Source organism: Bidens hawaiensis, unplaced genomic scaffold (genome assembly GCF_021521415.1).
Source record: "Bidens hawaiensis isolate Kalapana, Puna unplaced genomic scaffold, B.hawaiensis_p1.1 tig00009480_1, whole genome shotgun sequence".
Lineage (NCBI taxonomy): Eukaryota > Viridiplantae > Streptophyta > Magnoliopsida > Asterales > Asteraceae > Bidens > Bidens hawaiensis.
The window spans coordinates 460,863-486,131 of record NW_027491705.1 but is presented as its reverse complement, the minus strand read 5'-3'; the positions used below and the strand labels follow the sequence as shown (position 1 = coordinate 486,131).

Sequence of the window (25,269 nt, the reverse complement as noted above, 5' to 3'; positions counted from 1 at the left end):
GGGTTCAGTTATTTAAATATGTATAAGGAGACATGTACTTACATTTCCTTTAATGTTCTCTATCAACTTGTAGAATCGCCATTCTTGAGAAATCTATTAAAATCTATCCACATATTTACAAATGTTTTTCGTCACTGTCAATAATTTCAGGCCATAAAACTTTAGTGTCATCACAAGTGGCAACAGCCAAAGTGTTTGTATTTCAAAATTTAACAATGCAACTATCGTGATTAATATGATTCCATGGCAAAGTTTCTTTTCTATAGTTGTAACCATTCTACGTATTTGACTGTTACATAATATAGTTTCTTTTCTATAGTTGTATGCTTTATGAGTACCCGTTGGCTAGGCTGTAACGGTGTTAGGATTAAACGCACACACGAAACCAAACATAAACACGAAAGCAATAAACGAACACGAGTATTTAACGTGGTTCGGTCTAAACTGATGATAGGGTTAGAACCAATTATGAAGAAGAAACTTGAACAAGGGGAAGAATATTATCTCAAAACTGGTTGATCTTTTCATTAATCACTTACATAATTAAATAGAAATCCAAATTACAATAGATACCCCCGAACTAACCTAAAATAGCCACCCCAATCCCTAACTTAATAATAATAATAATAAAACATAAATATAAATAAATAAAACGTAATAATACTCCCCCCTTAATCCCCTTTTGCCCTCAAAAAGCGATTCAAGTAATATTGTCTTCCTCCTTCTCTGTTGCTTGTTTTTCATCTTCACCTCGAGTATATAAAGTTATTTTTTCTTACACTTGTGCCCTGGAAAAAACTTTTCGATACACCAAAAACATTCCTCTTTAGTGCTTTTTAACTCGAGTTCATCACTCATCAAATGCCTCGAGCTAAGAGCACTAGGTTTAAAAGTCAGTGGCATGGTTGTTGGACTGGGCAATAATGAAAGTTTTTAAGCATTAACCGGAGGTGTTATTTTGGCATCTTCATCTTGCACCCCATCTGTGACATTCGTCATTTTTTGTTTTAATAAATGAAGTTGTTTTATTACCCGTCTTGTAATCGGATTTCTATAATTATTAAAGACGCCAAAGTATTTATTTTGTCTTTCGATTTTGTCCGTATTGTATTAATAAATCATTAAAGAATTGAGTAATTGCACTTTTAACCCTGCACTATAACCTTTACCACTTTTGCTCTAAAACATAAGATCAGGGACTTATTTGCAATATTTTTGAAATAATATATATTTTTTTCTTTTCTTCCTTCCTCGTCAACGCCGACCCCCCCCCCCCCTTATCAGTTTTGCTTCGTTTAAGCCGAATATCAAGCTAATTAAATGAATCCGTAATCTCTGCAAATCATAATCGTCATTTACATCGTCTAACAGTCAGTCAATCAAGTTAATATAATCAAAATCGCATAAACATAGGCCGCGGCCCAGTTACATCTGGTTAGCCTATAAATACACAACCAAAACGCAATTGAATGAACCCACACCATCCTCTTATAGTCGCAAACCAGAACCCTTAACAAATTTCCTCAAAGCTGTGTATGATCGTTTTTGTTTGCTTATTCAACCCAAACCCTAAGTCTTGTTCTCTATCAATCTGTATCCAAAACAGGTAATTATTATATGTGTTATGATCGTTTTTTCATGATTGTTAAAACCTCTCTGTCAATTTTAATCGACAGAGGGTACAAGACCTTCAATTGGGATTCTATCAAATTAGGGTTTATATAAATTAGGGGATTATTGGGATAAACGGTTAAATAGTTTCATTTCTGTTTCGAACCAAGTTAACAACTAGCCCAGCTGGTTAGTGCATATGGAGGTCAAGCGAAACTCGACCAGGGGTGCAGGTTCGAAACCCCCTGGTCCGGTTTTATGTATATTTTTTTTAAGTTTGGTTTTCTTGTTTTAACTAAAATTATTAACTAAACTATATAAAAATCTTATATTGTTTATGCTCGTTTAAACGAACTGAACCCCGATAAGTTTCTAAAATAAATTTTCATACACATATAATTAAATGTATAAACATATATAATCATTTATATATATATATAGGGATTTTTTGGAACCATGTTGAATTTTAAGAACTTAAGAACTCAATCCTAGGCCACACATTTAATTAAATGAAATAGAATATGTGGTTGAGATTAAATCTAGCAAAAAAATCAAAGTAGGAGAGAGAATAAAGATATAAGTGGTTACACTAACTTTTACGTCCGTTACATATGTGTAAAAAGTCGACTCGATGCGTAAAAAATTATGTAATTTTTTTTACGTGTATGTAACTTACATATTTACGCATGTGTAAAAAAATTTTGAAAAAAAAACCATTACACTGAGTTCTTTCGAGTTCTTAAAATTCAAAGGGGTTCTCATTTGAAATCTCCCATATATATATATATATATGTATAACAACAACAACAACAACAACAATAATAATAAATGTGCTCCTTACTTTCTAAATGGAATCTCATTAAACCATCACCTAAAACGTTTTCATAGATAAGTCGGTATTTATATTTTAAATGTTTTCTTTAATAAATAAATATAACCTTTCATTTTTTTTCTCTATTAAAATTAATAAAATTTGATTACTTCTTTATCAATAATCTATGAGATATATCTAATACGTTAACGACCCCAAATCCGTTATAAACTCATCTCTTTGTGTCTTGCTCGTTACCTTAGTTTAAGTATTTATTTTATTTTTGCCTTACTAATTAGGACAAATTGTCGGGAATTCTCACAGGACCAACTAAGCTTACTCTAATCTTTACCGTCTTCTCGTTACCGTATTCCTCATTCCAAGTGAGTTCTTCATAACCCCATTTTAACGCTTTATAATATTTTGGGGATAGCACATCACAAGTTTTTCTTTCGTTAGTTATGTGCTTGTTTACAAACCGCTTCACTAATATCGTACATGTTAATATTATTCGTGCATATTTTTATGATTATACGTGAACTTGTTTGCAACGTGTTGATTGTTTTTATGGTGGAAGTTACACAAACGCAAACACATAACACATAGTGGGAGGGTCCGACGGGACGTACCCGCGTCGTCTAACGTTACAACTTCGGTCGTTTACGTAAGGTGGTTCTCATTTCCCCGACTTCAAAGGCTTCGGCTAAATGAACGAGAGGACGACACTATTTGATTTCATTTACTTTACGCTTGAATACTTATTGCATGACGATTGCTGAATTGCGAGTTTTCTATATATATGTATACGCAAAAACTTATGAAAACTCACCAACTTAATTGTTGACAATATATATTATTTTCAACGTGCTACAGGTTGAATCGATGGTGTGCTAAGGACGAAGATCATTAGTATGCCTTAGGACATTGAAATAAAAAACTTGTTTACTTTTACGATGAAGTGTTATTATTTTCTTTTATTTATAAACAATGTGTGTACTTTTGATGATATGAAATGAATTAATTATAATTAATGTCGCTTAAATAGCGTTACGAGCTTATGAATGATCTGTACGTTACACCCGGGCGTATTCCGCTTAAAGACGGGGTGTTACAGATTGGTATCAGAGCCGTAACTATAAGATAGGCTGTTATACGTATCGATCTAGTATAGTTATAGTTTTAGGACCCAACCTGCATGAATACTCTATGTGCTATGTGCCCGCACTTATATTAAAGTTTTATTCATAAGCTCGATCTTATAACATTTTATAACGTCGCCGGTACACATATTCACACACAAACTCCAAGGTTTAGTCCTAAAACGAATATTTTCAAAATACTTTTCAATCAATTTTATTTCGGTTTTCCGATATTTTTCTTCATGAAGACGGTTTTATGTGTGTGTGTTGGGGGGGGGGGGGTATGTAGTAACTGTAGGGGGGACGTGCTTGTTTTCTGAACTCTTGACACCAAGGTTATTGAAACCTAAGGATAAGCAATGCGCATATATCCAATCAGACGCAGGACCCGGTTGCTTACCTGGAGAGTTCGGAAAGGGCATGAAACCCTAAGCCAAAGCGTACCACACCAAACGCCATACGAACCACATCTTTATGTTTTCAAACGTGATCATGTCCTCTTTATGATAAGGATATGGTTACACTTCTTAGGATGCCATACAAATCATGGTGATTCATGCGACGTGTGACTCCGACCCTCAATGTTTTACAATGTGTTTTAACCGAAAGTTTGTCAAGTCGTGGTGATACACGAATACCCAGCTTTTTGTTCGATTTAATTTCGAATTTTGATTTTTGTGCTGGAACATAAGAGTCTATGGTGGTTCATGAAAACTCTAAGTTCCACATAACGCTTATTTTATTTTTACAAGTTTTCTTATTTAACCAACATTAACAAGAACTTTTACGCCATACACGATTCCGAGACTCACGATTCTTTTAGCGCTTGTTCGTAGAATGTCTTCCCATTACCTTAACCGTCGTCCTTCTGGAGCCTCCAGCCGCAAGATGACAGCCCGGATCGCTAAGCAAATGGCTGCTGTGCTCCTGAAGATGGTGGCTCAAATGCACCAAACCCTTGTTACGAACTCGAACGCAGCTGCTTCGGGTTTAAACTCCAGCTCTTGTCACTATAAGACCTTCACCGATGCAAAACCTGATAAGTTCGATGGCTCTGAAGGTGCAACTGCCCTACTACAATGGTACCAAAGCATGGAGAGTACTGTCCTCCATATCGAATGTCCTAATGACAAGAAGACACGCTTTGCTTCGAGTGTCTTCGAGAAAAGAGAGCCCTAACTTGGTGGGTGTAATACAAATCCACCCGTGGTGCTGATGTAGCCATGGCCTTGCCATTGGAAGAACTTAAGGAAATCATGACTGCCGAATTCTGTTCACCTAATGAACTTATGAACCTGGAAGTGGAATTTTGAAACCTCAAACAAGAGGGTGGTGATAACGTTACCTACACCGCTCGTTTCAATAAGCTTAGCATTCTGGTGCCACATCTTGTCACTCCTCTCTCTCGTGGGATTGACAAGTATATTCGAGGTCTGCCAAGGCAAATCCAAGATTAAGTTCAAAGTAGTTCTCCTAAGACTCTTCGTGAAGCTATTGTTCTTGCTGCATCCTTGTTTGACAACCACGTCAAGGCAGGAACCCTTAAAATCAGCAAGAAGGCTACTAAGAAAACCGAGGCCGAACCTTCAAAAGAGGTCAAGGCTGAATCCACACCCAAACCAAACCGCAACCACCACAATAATCACTCCAAGAAGTGAAAACAAAACGATGCCTTAACCCAACTAAACCCACCACAACTCCAATATCCACAAACCCAAACCTTCAAACTTCCCCTCCAAAGAAGCCTTAGCATGGTCCCCACCCGTTTTGCCAAATCTACCAACGACACCATCAATTCGGCATCCCTTGCCGACAATGCACCCATTGTGGTCGTTTTGGATACCTACTAGGCACATGTTTCGAATTCATGCGTACCCAACCAACCCTCACCAAACCACCCCGTACTCCCCATGCCTTCAATCAAAACCGTGTCCTAACCCAAGCTCAACCTATCTCTCAAGCTTACCCCACCCTCGAGCCTGTTTCAATTGTGGAGATCCTAGTCATTTCCGCAACGTGTGTCCTCGACTCACATATCAGGCCCAAATGGTTGCTCAGCCTGTGTATCCTACTCAAGCCTATCAGGTTCAGGCTTATCAACCCCCGATTCCATAGATCATGGCAAATCAAGCTGTTCAATCGGTTCAAGCTAACCAAGCCTCAACTTCTCAAGCTGCACCAGTCGTCCCTAATGCTCGTGGGAGGGCATTTGTAAACAATGCAAATCAAGCTCAACATAACAACGATGTGGTGAACGGTACGTTATTGGTTAAAAACGTCTATGCATCCATTTTATTTGATATCGATGCTAATATGAGTTTTGTGTCGTTCGATTTTGAGCCTATGCTTTCTTCGTCTCGTTCTAAGCTCGAAAATTCCTTCATGGTTGAAGTCACAAATGGTAAAACATCTCGATTGATTCAGTGATTTGTGGTTGCACCCTAAATCTCAATGACTATGATTTCTCCATCGACCTTATTCCTATGACTAAATCTCAACTTATTTGGATGACTCCTACATGAACCCATCCTAAAGTATTTCTTATTTCAGGTTTTACTTTTTGTAGTTTTTCTTGAATATATTTGTTAGATAATAAAGGTATCATAACTTTATTAGATGTTATATTAATGTCTAGAGCTCTTTCTTGAATGTTTAATCCATAATATAAATGATGGTCTCTAGGTCTTATTCATAATCTTTGTAAAGTATTTAATTTAAATCCTGAATAATTTGATAACGAGAAGTTTTCATGTTGTATTTGTTTAAGTTTTTTCTTATCTATTAAAATTTCTTGTTTATATTCTCCTAATTGTTCCATTTGACAATCGATTATGTCATTATCTATTTTACTACTAGAGGCTATATTCAACCTATTCATCTTCAGATAAGGTGTATTCAGTTTTAGTTTTAGTTGAAATAAATATACTTTCATCAGAGTCTATCTCATAAAAATCATTAATTGATATAACATCTCCTTCTTCTATCATTTTTCCTATATCTTCGTCTATCTCAAATATTTTAAGATTCTTTTAAACTTTTTTGGACATTCATTTGCATAATGGCCTTTTTCATGACAAAAGTAACATTTACATTCCTTAGGATCTCGTTTTCTTTTATAAGTAGGGTTAAACGTCTTCTTATATCTTTTTTCTTTTATAATATTTTGTTTTATGCTTTTTAAAATATCTTTTCCGAAAATGAGTCTTATATTTTCTTTTTATCTTTCCATAATAATATGAACTATCACATCCTATCATTAAAGGAATTTTTGGACTACTACAACATAAAGATATTTTTCTTTTTAATCCTTTACTCAATTTAGCTAGTATAGCATCTCCACACCATTCACTCAATTTATCTCTAACGTGAGTTATTCTTTTTCCTAACGTATCAGCTGCTCCTGGGTTATAAGTTTTCATTAACTTTTGTCCTCAAGGGTCGGATATTTAAGCAAAAAATAGTGTTAAATAACTATTCATATATGGTATTTGATTATATGTATGATAATAGTAATCTTGGAATACACAAATAAACCTATCTATTTCACACATATCACATAATTGCAATCTTATCAAGGCTGTTGAGTATTTTTTCGATGGTTGTTGGGTCTTTTATAGTATTTCCTTCTCCACAAAACTCTAGCCTAAAGGTTTCTACTGCTCTTGTTATTATATGTTCAAATATTGTTCTTTTCAAATCAAAAGGTAAATTTTGCCAATATCTTAAAGCACTATTTATTAAAGTTCCTTCTAAAAATCCTTGAAGTGTTTAAATATCTATTCTATTAACAGAAACTGCTATTCTTAATGCTGTTGACCATTTATCTATTGTTTCTTCTGTATTTTTTATACAATCTACATCTAAATATATTCCAAAAGGATTAATTGGTTCATTTTTCATATTCTGGTATGGTTTATAATAATCTTCATTTCTCATTGTTGACTTTACAGTAGCATATCCTTATACTGACCTATGGGTTTCGTCTCTTATTGGGATTTTAGGATTTGTACTTGTGCTTGTTTGTTCATATCATTAACATTAAAGTTTTCCTCATTTGCTTTTATATTTATAAAATTATCATTTAACTGCATATCTCCTATTCAAGTTATTAAGTTTTCTATTTTAGGAGACACATAAACTTCACTTTCAGAATCTGAGCCCATTTCTAATTTCTTTTATATTCTTTAGGCATTTTCATATTTTGTAAAAGCTGAACTAAAGATTCATGAAATTTATTTGAAGTTGCTCTATTTTTCTATTAAGGAAGACAGATTCTAATAATTCTATAATTATATCTAATTTAAAAATTATTTTATCTCCATAAAATATAATTGTTTTTTGTAACTCTATTAAGTCTTTATCTATTTTTAATGAATTTTCTGTTTCTTTTAATTTATTAAAACTATGTTTTTCCATTACGGTGAAGGGTATTGCCAATCAGTATCATCATAAAAGTATTTAGAATTAATGAATTCGTATCCACTAAAATTAAAGCCTTCATCTGGAATATAATCTTCATCAAAATCATAATATGAGATAGAAGTTTGGCTTATTTCTTCTTTTTGTATTTCAAAAGTATTATTAACGAAATTTAAGTTTAAATATATTAAATTATTAAAATCATATTCATGTATGTCAAATTTATCGACTAGAATTTTAAGAGGACGTTTGGGAGTGCTTATTTAACTCTAAAAGTGTTTTTTGTCAAAAGTGTTTATTGGCTTCTGGCTTTTTGAAAAGCAGTTTTTAAAAAAGTGTTTAGATTAACTTATGTAATTGGAAAAGTCATAAGCACTTTTTAAAAAATGTTTGGCTTAGCTTATTTACATAAAATGATCAAAAAGGATAAAGAGTGGATAGATTAGTAAAAATCCAATCAAAAAGCCAAAAGCATTTTTGAAAAGCACCAAATTAGAGCTTTTGAAAAAGTGCTTTTTCAAGCCTATCAAAAAGCCAAAACAAAAAGAGCTTTTACATTTGCCAAACACCTTTTTTGCTTATTGGCTTCTTGAAAAAGCCAATAAGCCAATAAACATTTTTCAAACTCAATCCCAAACACCCTCTTAGTTGGTGATAAATGCTAGGCAATATTGTTGTGCTTCATGTGTTTAGGGGTTTTGAAATTTTCGAAGTGTTTGTGTATAGCAGAGGAGAGAGACGACACAACAGTCAAATGACGGTGTTGCCCATCACGTTTTAGGCACGTGATGCCACTTAACATACCTTAGTCTAAACTAAAATAAAAGGAGCAGTAGTTGAAAAGCTAACCAATGTGAATAATTGAGGAAATTAGTTAAATGCTGTAGATAAACACCATTTAATTTTGTCACAATTTCAATATCAACGTCACTAAAGGTGCAGACAAAAGGAGTTGGTAACTGAACCCGACTTTGAAACCGTTTTGGTTGAACTTGGTTTGAAGCTGGCTGAATCAAAGGTTTGAAAGCTAAGAGCACGAAGACCTTGAAACAGGTTCGAATTTGGTTAAACCCGACTCGAACTGGTTAAAACCCAATTTCAAATCAGCAACAGTCAATCCTTTCCTCCTAAAAACCGAGTCAGAACCCAAATTAGTTTTTTTAAAAAGGGGCTTGACTTTCTTTGACCAAACCTTAAATGGTTTCAACTTTCATGTTTACACACTAAATAGTGGTTAACATACCCTAAATCGACCCATTAATAAGTAACAGAGTTGCTTGCTACAAAATACCTAAAAGTAGTAACTTTGAAGACTAAACACAGGGAAAACTTCATAACAAACTTAAGAATTAATTACCTGTTAAATACATTAGCCTTGCATTAATCTGCGTTAACCATGGTTTGGCTTGCTGTGAAGAAGATAATATTATTCATGAGGCCGTGCGAGCCATAACGAGCTAAGAGCACGAAGACGTGAGAAATAGTCATTAATGGCTATAAGTGCTCTAGCCGATTGCCTGGTTGTCAATATCCGATGCATTTGCTGCAACGTTTGCTGCCTCAAATTATCCGCCTGCTTCCACCACGACCAAAACATATCACTCTCAATTCACATGGCTCCTTCATAGTGGTTTCTCGTGCAAGTGTGTGTTTACAGGTGGCAAAATGGGTCATAACAGGTACTGCTGTAAACGAGTCGAGCCCCTCGGGCCTTGGGCTTGGGTTCAAAGCTTAATGACCCAGCTCGGCTCAACTCATTTATGTTAACAAGCTGAAATGTTGAGTTGGAGCCTCGCTTGTAAAAAGCTCAAGCCAACACGTTTACTTTTAACTTTTTTGTTTTACACATAAATTTAAAAACTACAAAACCAATAATTCATATGTATTGAAACGTGGGCTATAATTTACATATGAAAACATGGGCTTTTATTTAAACGAGCAACTTTACCTTGGTTCAGGCTCGACTCAAATTCAGTATTGATAGAAACATGACATATGGGGTTGACCCACAAATGCTTTTTCCTATATTATGGTTATGGACTTATGGTTATATTTTATAAATAATTTATGTGTGAAATGTGAGTAAACAAACTTTATTATTACAAATACAATTCGAATTATTAGATTGAATTCATCAAAAATACACTTTAAAAAAAGAATTTCAACCTGTTTGACCCATTTGACCTCAGCAGAATGTCATTTTTAGGCCACGCAATAAAAAAAAAGGTTTGACTTTTGAGTGTGTGCCATTCAAAGGTGTCAAAACGGAAAATTTTCGGATGCCAACATTTTTTTGTCCATTTATTTCATTATAATTAATATATTAACTGGCTATCAATAAAAGAAACTCAAAAGTGCCTTGTATAAATTGCACCTGTCTAATGAAGCCTTCAAGGGTTCCTAGTTTACCCATAGCCATTGCCATTTGGCCCATGTAATTGGCCACATTGCCTGATGAGCCCGAAGGCCCAATTGAGCCCGCTAATGTCTCGGCTAATGACTGCTGTAATGCATCCATTCCCTGTGATAGCGCGTCCTCTGCCTGCTGTGATGTTTGCTGCAAGTTATTTATGGCCAATAACTGCTGCTCTGTCAACGGCTCCAGTTGAGTTATAAGTAACTGCAAACACGTCACAGTCATGAATAAAACAAGTTATTTACCAAACCAAAGAAAACATTATATATATATATATATATATATATATATATATATATATATATATATATATATATATTAATAGTTTAGACAGTGACCTTAAGGAGTTCTGATGAACGGAATCCACCTAACCAAAGAAAACACCGTTCTGCAGGCGTTTTCCACATGCCAGATAGGATGTGGAAGACGTCAGCCTTTGCAGCATCACCCTTTATTCTGAAAATATCTTCATAATGAGCCACCACGCCATCAACAACAATACGGAGTTCCCCATCTGCAGCATGCGCGCTAACAGCTTCTCTTAGCTCAGTAACTCTACGGTTTTGCTCTTCCAACCACCGAGAATAATCGACATGAAAAGATGAAGCTCCTGTATAATTCCATTAGCAATTATTTTTTTAATAAATTTTATATTTCTTGAAGGATTGTTTAGCATTATGATCATACCATTTCCACTGGTTGATTGAGACTGTTCGCCTGAACTTGAAATGAAGATGCCCTTTTAGCAAAAGAGAAATAACATTAAGACAAGTGAAGTTGCTTTAAACCATACTCTTTTTTAATATATATATTATAATGATTAATGAAACCAAACCTGCTGCCTAGCTCGCTGAAGCTCTTGCTCAAGTTGGCTCAACTTCATTCTGCTACTTTCAAGCTGTTGGACATACGCCTGAAAATCAACTGAAAACAGTTAAAATAATGATCCACCATCTAGGCAAATAAATAAATTGAAATTGTATGATATACTCCATATACAATATATATTTTGGCTTTTATGAAAATGTGTTGATTGTAGATCAAATGTCCAAAATGCCTCTTGGTGAGGGACCTTTATACACTTGAGAAGTTTTAATGATTGCCAACTTAATAAAAAAGGTCCATATAACTATAAATGACAAATTAAAATCATGCGAATGATTACACCTTATGTAGTGTAATTCTTTTGCTCCTGAAACTGCAAAAGGAAAAAATATATATACATATCTTTAGTTATCTACATCCATCCATCTCGGACACCTCCCGGAACACACATTTTTGTTAAAGTTGGTGGAAAATGAAGCTTTTTAAATCCAAACTATAAGCCAACTCATGATTCACTAATTTCGCTTCATTTCTTGATAATCAATTGAACAAATTTCTTAAGGCAGCGTTTGATATGCAGGAATGGAAAGAGGAATGAAATGAATCAATGTGATGGAATGAGAAAATGGGTGTTTGATTGGTCAATGGAATGGAATCAACCATTACACAAGGAATTCCATTACACCAAAACCATTCCTTCCGACCCCCTTCTTTTTTTTTTCATTTCATTCCCCCTTCACCTTACTCTCTAGACAACACAACCTGACAACTACCACCACCACAACCGGACCACCATCGCCACCACCTGACCACCACCATCATCGCCGCCACCACTTGGCTGCCACACTGTCAACGCCACCACCACCACCACCACCTGAGCACCTGCCATCATAACCACCACCGCTATCACCACCTGATCACCCGCCACCACAACCACCGTCACCACCACCACCACCCGACTACCACCGCCAGCATCAATGTTGCGCCGCCACCACCACATGACTGCTGCCAAGTACCACCACCATCGTCGTCTCCGCTGTTGTCACCACCACCGCCGCCTAACCACATCGCCATTGCCATTTTTTTTTGTTTTGTTAGTTTTATTTATTTTGAGGTATGTATCTGATACATACCCAGCTCAATATGGGTGGGTCAAGAGGCTAAATCAAATGGGCCAATGCAGCTAATAAGGAATAGGGGTAGTCGGGAGATGAAGAGCTAAGGTTTAAAAATAAATGCAGCGGTTATTAGGCAATCAAGTTTATATATATGTGCTTGTTCTGGTTTTTAGGATATCCATGTTTATTTATTAAAAATATTAGGGTTTGTTAACCTTATGTTTGGAGAATTGCCATCTCGAATCGGCTAAACGGAGACTAGCCCATCTCGAATCAGGCCAACTATCCTTTAATTTCTTGTTTAAGTTTAGGGGTTCTATCATTTGGTTCCATTGCCGGGAATTCGAGTGGTGCTTACAACCCGGGATTTGGTTATCGCTACCCAATTATCAGCCATTACTTCACGATTAGACTCCATCCTAGCAAATCTGAAGGATGATATTGCAACAATCAAGACTCAGATTATCAGGGATGGCAGTTACTGTGAAAAAGCATATGAGGATCGGAAGAACACAGTGGCGAAAGGCAGTTTAGTGGTGACAAAAAAGATGAGATGGTCAATTCTGATAGCTGGAAGGGTCACTGATCAGATTCTTGAAATTAAATCCCGCAAATTTGATTCACCGTGCCAAACCTCAGTCATCACAATCCGCTCTCAAAATCCGGAAGGAACCTCACGACCCACAACTGGACCTGGCTAAAGAGGAAGAACTAGACGACAACCCTAGCAATGGTGAAGATCAATCTGAGCAGATGGTAAGTGTTAAACAATGGGCACAAGGCTCCCATCGGGAATTTCCAAATCAGAACATCTTGGGTGATCAATTGAATCTGATTGTATTGCCCCTTATATACAAAGAACGGAGATTTGGAGAAAAACCTAGCATTTGATTTAGTCAATCCCCTAGAGGAAAACCTATTGTCTGGGCCGCCTCTTACCATCAGTCAGGTTGTCCATGTGACTTGTGAGCCTGCCCTCCTAACAGACTCTCACCCCCATCAGGTCCCTTATGCTTCAATGTTCAATCCGGTCCATGTTCGGCAGCAGCCTTGTTTAGTTCAAGATAGCTATGGGGTTCAGGAAGCGGGTTAGGCCATGATTGAATGGTTAATCGCTTGGGACAACTATCAGATTCTCGACTTGAGAACAAGTCGATTGTGCGGGCGGAATGTATTGATACATACCCAGCTCAATATGGGTGGGTCAAGAGGCTAAGTTGGTGTTTGTTATTTGTCTGAAGATCTTCCTGGCCTCTTATGTATGCATCGCGCAGACCACGCGTAGACCTTTAGGCTTGCAGACTGTTTGTTTTTCTGAAGACATTTCATTAAAAAATGTCTTCACGCCCTCTTATCCTATAAGACATGGACCTTCCTCTTTTCAGTCTTGTGCATCTTCCATCTTATTCAAAACCATAGCCCCCTTTCATTCTACCATCTCCTCCCCTACCATCTCCTCCACAGCTCTCCACAGCTGGCACCGCACCATCGCGACCTCCACTGCCGGCGCCGCACCAACTCCCACAACCCCTCTGCTCCAGCCCGTAACACCTCCGTCGTCGCCTCCACCGCCTTCCTCGGCGCTGCCGCCGCCTCCCCCGGCCTTCTTCGGCACCGCCGCTGCCTCCACCGGCCATCCCCAATGCCGCCGCTTCCCCGCACCTTCGCCACCGACACTCCCCCTGCCTCTCCTTAAGCTTGTGTCTTGGAGTAATAGGCAAGCATTTTGATGATATTATTAAGATTTAGAAGAAGAAAGCTGCTATGATGATGTCCTTGTTGCATTGCAGAGACCAAAGAGTTTGTTGTTAAGTAATTTACTATAATTTTCATTCAATAAAACCATTATGTTGTTTATTTTCAAAATGTTTACTTTAGTTTACTTTAAAGTCTAATCTACGTGTTGAATTATTATTAGTTTTGGTTCAAGAAAGCTTGTAGAAAGTTTAGGTATAATGAAGTTTGCAGACGCTAAAAAACAAACAATCTTCTTATTGCAGACTACAGAGGTTTGGTCCACCTCTTCTGCTGCAGATGTCAGCAGATGTGGTCCGCAGACTGCAGACATTTTACCTCTGAAAAAACAAACAACACCTAAATCAAATGGGTCAATGCAGTTAATGAGGAATAAGGGTAGTCGGGAGATGAAGAGCTAAGTTTTAAAAATAAATGCAGCGGTTATTAAGCAATCAAGTTTATATATATGTGTTTGTTCTGGATTATAGGATATCCATGTTTATGTATTAAAAATATTAGGGTTTGTTAACCTTATGTTTGGAAAATTGTCATCTCTAATCAGCTAAACGGAGACTAGCCCATCTCGAATCGGGCCTACTATCCTTTAATTTCTTGTTTAAGTTTAAGGGTTCTATTAGTATCTTTGTCAGTTGTATTTCATTCGTGTGAGTTTTTTTCCTACCAAACAACATAAAGTAAAAATTTATTCCATTGTCATATGTTAACCAAGCAGGACAAAGGAATGGTAATGATCCATTTCATTCCCTTGTCCATTCCATTCCCTCATCCATTTCATTCCCCCTCCATTCCATTACCTCCTACCAAACAAACCCTAAGATTTTTGAATAAATATTCCATAACATTTAGCTTCATTAGCATGCCTTCATAAAATTTCTAGCTCTGTTACTACCACCTAAACATAGCTAAGATTTGCATAATGTATCTTAAGTATGACGTATATCATCATTTTAGCATGCAAGTACTAGTTCTATCATCTATAGAATGAGTTTTCAATGTTCAGTCTTGAGATTTCTAATGCGAAAAAGCAACATTCAACATGGTCCATATAATCCTCTAGAACGATGAAACCAACAGCATGAAACAAAACAATGATAAAAGATGAGATAACTTAACGGATGAAAAGAAAACTTACTTTCTTTCGTAAACGACTTTTTCTTGCAGCTTCACGATTTTGAGCAAGCCTCCTAAGGGTCTGGAGAATCATTATAGTTCAGCAATAGAATCATACAACAGAACTACAATCGAACACTTGGCTACCAAGTCCAAAATAACAGCAGCACTTGACTTGAATTGCATCTAGAGTATTAATTTTGAGGTGACAGTTTCAACCCATTACTTATGAGCATGCCAATTTGGGTTTGAGCTATCCCAAATAGGTAGAACAAAATATTTAGCTAAAACATTATAGGTTGAAAAATCGCTTAAGTGTCACTTAATGCACGTAACCTCCTAACTATCTTTGAATCAAACATTTATATTGTTAATCTTATTCTACAATCCTTGTGATTATATTACATAACAGTGGGCAAAAGAGTGTTTGCGAGTCAACCAACATGCTTTAACCCGCTCTAAAAAGTTAACATTTCAAGTTGAACCTGTTTAGACCTGCTATCCAACCTGTTTTGTAATTATAATTATGACCTCTTATTCATAATTATAATAAGAGGATGCTACCAAGGAAGAGAGATGTGTTTATGGGGAATAATACCACTTTTGAGACATTTTAAATAAAATAAAAGAACACAGCAAATATATTAACGACTTTACAAAATAAGGTAGCACAAAACAAAAACCTTTTGGTCCCTCGACTTGTCACTAGCATCAGAAACCACAATCCCATGATGTTGACCATTATTGAACTGCATTAGAACGACAAAACACCATCTATTAGCAAAAATGTCATCTATAAAGTAAAAGAAAAATATAGATAATAAATCCTGAATTTCAAGATTCCAAGATTCATATATAGCAGGTAAAGGACTCAAAGAGAACATTTAAATAGTTAAAAGACACTATTACCCCCATAGCCTTGTCATCTGTGTCCCCATCAGTAGATGTATCAGTCCTTGGACTGAACTCCGCCATCATTAACTCTCAATCAAGAATAAACCGCGCTTAATAGGTACCAAACAATATCATAGAATGTATCTGCATATAGATAATTTTAGCAAGTTGCTTGTAGCAACCAAAACTGAACTTTCAATAAGTGTGTCAGTATGTGCGTGCGTCTTTAGTGTTTACACGCATGCATGCCTTATATATTACTAACCAAACTAAGTAATACACCTCGTCATTGATTATATATCCTCCTCTGCAACATCTAGCCTAATGTTTGAAACTTTGAATGTCTGATTCTCAATTGATTATTGCTAAGTCTGTAAACGAACTGACGTTCAGTGAACAGTTCGTGAACCGTTCAGTAGGAAGTTCATTTATTTAATATAATATATGAACGATCATGAACAAAAAAAAATTGTTCCTTTAGCTAAACTAACGAACATGAATGCATGTCTTGTTCGGTCATTTATGTTTATGAAAGTTCGTTTATGTTCATTTTTTAGATACATTTATGTTCGTTCGTATACACTCATTTATGTTCGTCAGTTTACGCTCGTTTAAGTAAGTTCGTTTACATTCGTTAATATTCATTCAAAACTTTTTGGCCCATTACAACTTAGTCTAGTTTTATCAAGTTTTTAGGCCTAACACGTTGTTTGAATATTTTTCACATTACTTAAACTGGTTTTAGCACCGTTCATCTATATTTAGCAATGTTCATTCGTTCGTTCATGCTATTAACGAAAGAACACGAACATGCTCGGTTTCTTAACAAACGAACACGAAAAGCCTACCTGTTTAGTTGTTGGTGTTTGATTGTTTGTTCGATTAAAGTTAAACGAAGGAACACGAAGAAGAAAAGCCTATGCGTTTAGTTGCTTGTGGCTGGACCGTTAAAGAAATGAACAGAAACCTTATCTGTTTAGGTTTTCATGTTCGATCGTGTGTTGGGTTAAATTCAAGTGGTAAAGGCTAGGGATATTTCTGTAATTTAACATCTAAAGCTTTACATTTATTTCAGAAGCAATGAAATCATAATAAGATTAATAAAAAACCTAAAAAGCAACATGTAATGCAGCAATTAAGTAAAAGGGATTACAGCTTCATCTTCTTCTTCGTTCGTTTGATTGAATTGACGAAGTCGTTGCTGAGCTGATTATCAACAATCGAATAGAATAGAATAGAAAATTGTGTTTGCTGGATTGTGACGACTGACTGACTGACTGACTGCTTATGAGCAAAGCAATGGAGAGAGAGAGAAGCCGTTTGGTTGTAGGATCCAACCCAACCCAACCCAACCCAACCCAAGTGCGGTTAGTTTTTACACTCGGTGGTTGGTAGTTGTTGGATTCATCATTTCATCCTTTTCTTTTTCCGTTTTATCATGTTTGACTTCACCAAATACATATACCACCTTATTCGTGTTCATCCGTTGTTAAGTTTTTTGTCGGATAAAAAGATGGTTCTCCAACACATTGTGTCTGTGTTCATTTTTTAAGGCATTGAGTTTGTTCATATCTGTCTATGTTTGTTCACTAGTATTGCAAACGTAAACAAACACATTAGTGACCGTTCACGAACACTATTGAACAAGCACGGCCTCTTTTTGTTTTCGTTCGTTAAGCTTACTAAACTCTTTTCTTTTGTTCATTTATTAAATGAACAAACATAAACAAACTTTCCGCTGAACAGTTCGTCAGACATTCAGTTTGTTCATAGCCCTAGGTATGTCGGGCAAACTTAGCCAACATTTGATTAAGCGATTTTAGCCTTTGAACAATGGCTATAAAGCCTTTGATAACAAAAAAAGAAACTAACAATGGTAATTATATTAAGTGCTTTTGAACATCTCACCCAAATCTCATCCTTTATATTTTGTAATTTAGTTTCATAAAACAGATGGCATCTAGAATTCTATATAGAGTGTGGACTGATGATAAAAAATTGTATTGACACCGGCTTTAATGAATGTGTCTGATAAAGACACTATTATAAACAGGAATTTTGAACGATAATCTTAGCGGAATTTCAATAAAATTTTGGTGTAGCAAATCACACAACACCATATAAATTCAAAGTGGATGGATATGAAACCCAAGGTTGTCATATTCAACAAATTCTACAATTGCGTACTTGTCAGACGTCGGACGAACGGATATTGAAGCAATTATCGAAGCCCTTCATGAGTACGGACACCACCACAGATATTGATTTAACCATTTGGCAGCATCAAACGTTCTAAAAACCATACCATCATTCTAGTAGTTTTGATGCAATGTGATGATTCTGACACTGCTCTTCAGATGCTGAGGATCATTTAAAAAATGTATTTTATTTTTTGTTTTTAATGAATTTAGTATTTTTATTTTATGTTTCAATGAATTTAGTATTTTATATTATTTTTTTATTAATTTTTATGTAGTTTATGAATCTAAGGAAAGTTTATTGAAAAATGGTTTGGGATACTAGAAATGAGTGTTTATCAAATAGTTCGGAGTAAATATGAGATGTTAATGCAAGATTGAAGAAGTATTAAAACAATTTAGAGTAACTGAAACAAACACCACTACCTCCCTTATAGCATATGGTTACTCTTTTTTTTTTTTTTTATCTAAAGATTTAAATTACAAGAATGCAAAGTAAAAATTTTAAAAATAACTAAAGATAATGTCATAACTTGTGTTTGGGAAATTTGAAGTTTGAAGTGCATCATTATGGTAATTTAGTGTGATCAGTGTATATTTTAATGTGATTGATTTCACAAGTTAAGATTTAAGGAGGTTCAACTTAATAAGAGTTAGATCTACACAAATCAAAGTTAACTTCAATAAATAGTACAATCATAAGTGAAAGTTACGGTAGTTATAACAACCTTTTATATCAAAAGAAAGGGTGCCATATTTTTGGTTAAAATGATATAACTAATTATACCTATAACTAGCGTTGCCTTTAGTAAATAGTTAAGATGATTAATGAAAATATGTGTTATTTCAAAAAGTATTATGAATTTCGTTTGTTTGTATATACGACAGGAGACACAAAGTGTTCTAGTACAATAAATTAGAACTTAAAACTATTCTTACATTATATCTCTGACCTTTATTTAAATAATTGCCTTACGCTTATGCGTTAGTTTCTATATCTTCCCAAAGTAGACTTCGTGTACCAATGCAACAGTGTCGAAATACTACTTTAGAAAAGTGATCTGCTTACACCATATATGAAACGGGTGAATGTTATTTAATTAGCTTAACAATGAAACTAAATAATTTTCCATATTTAAAAGTATTTTTGTTGCGAATAGTCATGGACAAAGTATCTAACAAATGTGACTTCCAAATTTGAGAGACTAGAAGCGATGATTTTAAAAGACTATAGAAGCCAAAATCAATGAACTTGATCTTGAAGATGCTAGTCTTCAACTACTAGTCAAGATAAGAAAAAGTAGAAGCCAAAATCACTTTCTTGAATATCCTACTATATTCAAATTTCCATGTACACAACTCAAGGACTAAAAAATTTATATATATATATATATATATATATATATATATATATATAGTTTTATAAGCTCTTTTATGTTTGTGATTTTGGGAGAGCTTAATGTAACTTGCAATGTAGGGGTAACACCTCAAATAACATAACAAAGCCAACAGCATCACATCAACATGATCAAGCCAAGAGCATTGAATCGGCATAACTAAGCTAACAACACCGCATTGACATTATAGAGCGACCCTCCATGCAGGTCTGCAAGACAGGCGAAGATATTAAGCGATAGAACTGGAGATATTAGTGAGAGACCAACAAGAAGGATAGAAGTCGAAGGGCCCACGAACCAAGCCCAAAGCCTTGCATCGACTGATGAAGCATTGTTAAAGAAGTAAGAGAAGCATCTACTCGGTAAAGACATGAACGAAAATCGTACGACGAATAGCGGATTACAGCTGGAAAGCGACAACTCTTGTGCCTACCTAGAGGACCATTAGGAATAATAGTACGATAGGGATAACACCCCAGAAAGGACATCTACAATCATGCCGGAGGATTGCTACAGGAAAGACAAGGAGAACATCTACTTAAGGACAAAAATATAGACCGTACGAAGAATAACAGATAACAGCTAGAAAATGATAGCTTTGTGGTAGGTCATTAGGAATAATCGTATGAATGTAGATGATGTATTGTCTTTTATATATAGTCCATATGTTCGTAGCAATGCTCAGATTATTCATATCAGTAAATACACACTCTTAACTATGTGTTTCATTACTACTCTCATATTACTCTCAAATATCATTGATATCTCCATTAGAGTCGGTCTTAGCCCATATTCAATCTGGTTAGGATTTACTTTAACATGCAAGAGAATGAATGTTTATTAAGCTTATCACCAACATATGTTGAAAGATTGGGTATAAGTGTGTGTGAATGGATTTCTCAAAAATTGTAGTGGTGGGGAACAAATTTAAGAATGGTTTATAAGGTGCTATTGTTACTACCCATTTGAAAATTTGTTATGTGTTATACTACAACTCCCACCCGCGCGCCGGGGGGGGGGTGCAAAATTGGGTTTCCGGACTAAAAATCTATCGAACTCGTACGTGCCCGCATGTCCCGCTGACACGAATGTAGCTCCGAAAACCCGAGCCCGCGTGAGGTAATTTTTTGCATTTGTTTTTTGAGATTTTCAAATCGTAACTACTGGTCAATGGTCATTACTAGTTGTTAATGATCATTAATAATTATTCGGTTACTGATCATTATTATTATTATGATTGATCAGTTACATATTCTGCACTAATGACCATTATTGCACTTTAATGGTCATTATTGAGTGAATACAATACACTTATGGTTTTATCACTATAAAACCAGACTATATGCAGTAGTTCTAGACACACAAAAAACACACAGCTCTCTCTTCTCTTTTGCAGCAGCAACATTATTCTTTATTTTGTTTCAGGCAAGTCGTCAAGTCCGGTAGCACGCTACGGCTGTTTCGAACCGGCGTACCCTGGGAATAGAGCGCGAATCTGTTTAAGGGAATTGTGTCAAACACAAGTCTGGTTCATCGTTAACATTTATTACTTCTGTTTTATTGTTAAAGTTTTAATATAAGAATACCAACAAACTTAAACAGATTCCTAATTCTTCTTGTATTTTTTGTTTCAGAATATCGTTGTTGCTGTCACAGCAAATTTGGTTGCGCCACTGCCTAATGTAGTTGCGTCTCATGCTGAGAAACCTAAAAAATTCACCGGTGTGAATTTCAAACAGTGGCAGCAAAAGATGTTCTTTTATCTGACCACGTTGAGCCTTATGAGGTTCTTGACTGAAACCGTTCCCCATGCTGATGAAGGGGAAATGGATGCTCATTCGGTGAGCGCGGTTCAGGCTTGGAATCATTCGAGTTTCTTGTGCCGGAATTATATTTTGAATGGTATGGTGGATGTGCTGTACAATGTGTATTGCAAAGCCAAGACTGCCAAAGAATTATGGAAGTCTTTGGACCGCAAATACAAAACCGAAGTTGCCGGTGCTAAGAAATTCGTGGTGGATAAGTTTTTGGACTTTAAAATGATAGACTCAAAAACTGTCATGAGCCAAGTCTAAGAGTTGCAAGTTATTCTTCATGATGTTCATGCGGAAGGAATGTCGCTTAGCGAGACATTCCAAGTTGCGGCTATGATTGAAAAGCTACCACCAAGTTAGGTTGATTTCAAGAACCATCTCAAGCATAAGCGAAAGGAGATGACCCTTGAAGATCTTGTATTTCGTCTTCGTATTAAAGAAGATAACAAAATTGCTCTAAAAATGATTGATGGTCCTGGAATGGCAAAGGCCAATGTTGTTGAACATGGTCAATCTTCAAAGGGTAATAAAAATGGTGGAAAGAAAATTCATGGGGGGCTCCAACCTTGGTCCTAAGGGGAGAATTGGGAAGAAGAAGAAGTTCCAAGGAACTTGTTATAATTGTGGAAAGCAAGGCCATATGGCCAATGAGTGCAAGCTTCCAAAGAATGAAAATGCTCGACAAGTGAATATGGTTCGTGAGGTTGATAACCTTGTTGCTATGGTCACAGATCTCTCAATTATGGTGACCGAAGTTAACTTGGTTGGGCAAAATAACAAGGATTGGCGGGTTGATACGGGGGCTACCCGTCATGTGTTCTTTGACAAAAGCCTCTTTAGCACTTTCAAAGAGGTGACAAATGGAGAGAAGGTTTTTATGGGAAACTCCGCCACGGCCGAAGTCAAAGGCGAGGGGAATGTGATCTTAAAGATGACTTCGGGAAAGGAACTTACTTTGTCCAACGTGTTGTATGTTCCTGAAATTCGTAAGAACCTTGTGTCGGGGTGGCAGTTGAACAAGTTTGGTTTCAAATGGTTATTGAGTCGGATAAGGTCGTGTTGACCAAAAATGGTTTGTATGTTGGTAAGGGCTATGCCCTTAATGGTATGTTTAAACTTAATGTAACCGTGTTTAATGAAATGAATGAGAACACCACTAGTTCAGCTTACTTGCTTGAGTCTTCTAATGTTTGGCATGGTAGACTAGGTCATGTTAACTTTAATTCCATTCGACGTATGATCAAACTTAATTGTATACCAACGTTCGATATTGACTCAAATAATAAATGTGAAACTTGTGTCGAAGAAAAACAAACAAGATCATAATTTAAAAAGATTGAACGATTCACCGAACCCCTCGAGATGATCCACACCAATATGTGTGATCTAAAAGGAATTCCTACTCGTGGTGAGATGTGACATTTGAGCCAAAACAAGGTACACCTCAGTACGTATTTACCGATTAAGCAAATAAACGTCTTTTGCGTAACAAACAAACGATTAACCGAACGGGTCGGGTTATGACCCAGATATCTCGGGGGTCCATCTATAAGTGATATACGATCTATACAAGCTAAAATATTAGAAATATGGTCTTAGTTTGATGGCAAACAAGTTAAACGAAAACATGCTCGTTTAACTACCCGCTATAGAAGATAGTTACAAACCAAGCATTGTATCATCCGTTAAGCCGAAAAAGACTTATCAAACACTTACTTGAAATGTTTTAAGCGATCCGTGAAAATATTTTTGATTTTTACAAACATATAGTATGTTTTTATAATTTTACACAAAACTAGCCGAAAAACACTCGTTTTCGCGCTGTTTAACGCACCCGATAAGTTTTTCGCGCCAAAAACCGAACCCGAACTAAATTTGGACATGGGCTTTCGCATTTGGGCCTTTAAAATCAGATTAATGGGCCAAATTGGGCCCAAGGGAGCCCAATCTTTCTTCCGATCGGACAGCTACACCCCACCCCCCATTTTTTTTATAAAACTTATTCCACAAGCTTGTTTATTCATTTTGGTTTGTAAAAATTGAGGTCCAAGCAGCTGCAAGCTGATTTTCCAGACATCCTTCAAACCCTAAGGTAAGGAGCTTAAATAAGTAGCTTTTGTACTTGTTTAACCTTGATTAATACCATAAAAACATGTCTTGATTACTAAAAATCATTCCTAACCGTGTAAAAATCCTAAAAATGGTCCATAAACATGTTTTGATCATACACATGGTAAGGAACCTGTTTTGATAGTTTTTTGGCCATAAACACGGATGAAAGGGATGAAACGGCGTTTTTACGGTTCAAAAGTTCGTTTTTGTGCACTAGCCGAAACCCTAAGTTAAGGGCTGTTATGTTGATGAAAAATTTCTTGGTTTGTGATATAGGACTTGTAACTATCTTGCATAGCAGCACAAGAACCTGAAAACTTGATTATAAAGTCGGAAACGAGCCAAACCCGCTAAGGTAATGCCGAAACACTCGCTTACGGGCTATTTAGGTTAAGGTTGTGATGTGCATATTATTAGGTATTGAAATTTTTCAGGGACATCAGGGACCATGTCAATGAGTCTCTGTTCAAATTTGGTAATATTTTGACCACCCGAGAATATTTGGCGAATTTATTACCGAATTGGGACGTTTATTTGGGAAAAATAGCTAAAATACTTAAAAATTATGAAAATTTTCTGGGAACTCAGATTTGATGTATTTTGATCACATTTTAATTTTGGGATCATTTGGAGAAGTTTAAAGGTGTCTTGTTTGTATGCGTTCGTGTGAATTTTTATAACCGAATTTGGGCCGAAAAGAATATCGCACGAACTTTTTACATTCTGGAATTGATACAGGTTGTTTTGGGACATGATTTGAGTATTCAAGAATTTTTGTGGAATTTTTGGAAATTGTTTGGGGTAAACGGACGATTTTCAGGCGAAATATAGCTGATAAAATGAATTTTTATAAATTAATAAGTCAGTAAATAAATTCCAGAAATATTTTTATAAAAATCTACATATTTTAATTGATAAGTGGCTAAATTTTCATAATTTAATGATTAACGGTTAATTAATTATGCTAATTTGAATATTAAACAAATTCAATTTCTATAAAAACCGGCAAGTTCGCGACTAACGAACCTGCGGGAATATCAAAACACCCAGAGTGATCAAAAATCATATTTTTGGACTAATTAAGTAAAAACGAACTTTTCTATGAAAAACCTGGACAATCCGGATGGATTGTGCACGTTTCTTCTTAAATCAAACTGAATAAACGAAAACGGGCCCCGTGGCTAATCCGGGACCCTAGTATTTGATCTTTCTTTATAACTTAATCATGTTATTAACCAATACATTTACCCAAGATTATTTTCCCATAACTGTTTTCTGAACGCGTAAACGAACAACTTGGCCCAGCTGGGAAAACGGGAATCTGAGCCAAGTTCAGTTTTAAGTATTATACATTGAACAGCATCACAACCTAAGCCTATTGCCACTTTCTGGGCGTTCCAGCTACACCCAGATTAGTTATACAACCCAGTTTAGTATTGAGATTATAATAATATTAAAATATTAATATTATTATAATATTGATTATAGGAACTACTGATAGCAGACCAAACAAACCACGAGCTGATACAGTACTGAATATCTACTAAACCGTGAGTTTCATGACCCCACTTTTAAACTGTTTTACGAACTTTTGGGGTGAAAAGCATGTTTAATTACATATACGTACCTGAAACATGTATTGATGTG

The 25,269-nt window shown here is 35.8% G+C and overlaps 1 protein-coding gene across 1 annotated transcript; it reads right to left on the bottom strand.

The window, feature by feature from the left end:
* Positions 1–9,273: 9,273 nt before the first annotated feature.
* Positions 9,274–16,252, bottom strand: LOC143532598 (transcription factor TGA2.2-like). The gene is made up of 8 exons (XM_077027611.1): positions 16,117–16,252; positions 15,891–15,956; positions 15,230–15,289; positions 11,232–11,309; positions 11,084–11,135; positions 10,735–11,006; positions 10,355–10,600; positions 9,274–9,553 (listed from the first exon to the last, which is right to left on the bottom strand). The coding sequence occupies exons 1-8, from the start codon at positions 16,183–16,185 to the stop codon at positions 9,407–9,409; spliced, it is 990 nt and encodes a 329-aa protein (XP_076883726.1). The 5' UTR covers positions 16,186–16,252; the 3' UTR covers positions 9,274–9,406.
* Between the last annotated feature and the right edge of the window lie 9,017 nt (positions 16,253–25,269).

Bases quoted from the DNA above. Each gene is read 5' to 3' on its own strand.
- LOC143532598 (XM_077027611.1), bottom strand. From the start codon at position 16,185: ATGATGGCGGAGTTCAGTCCAAGGACTGATACATCTACTGATGGGGAC. The intron at 15,957-16,116 runs GTAATAGTGTCT...GTTCTAATGCAG, and splicing joins CAGATGACAAGGCTATGGGG to TTCAATAATGGTCAACATCA. The intron at 9,554-10,354 runs GTGCAATTTATA...TGGTGGAAGCAG, and splicing joins TTGAAGGCTTCATTAGACAG to GCGGATAATTTGAGGCAGCA.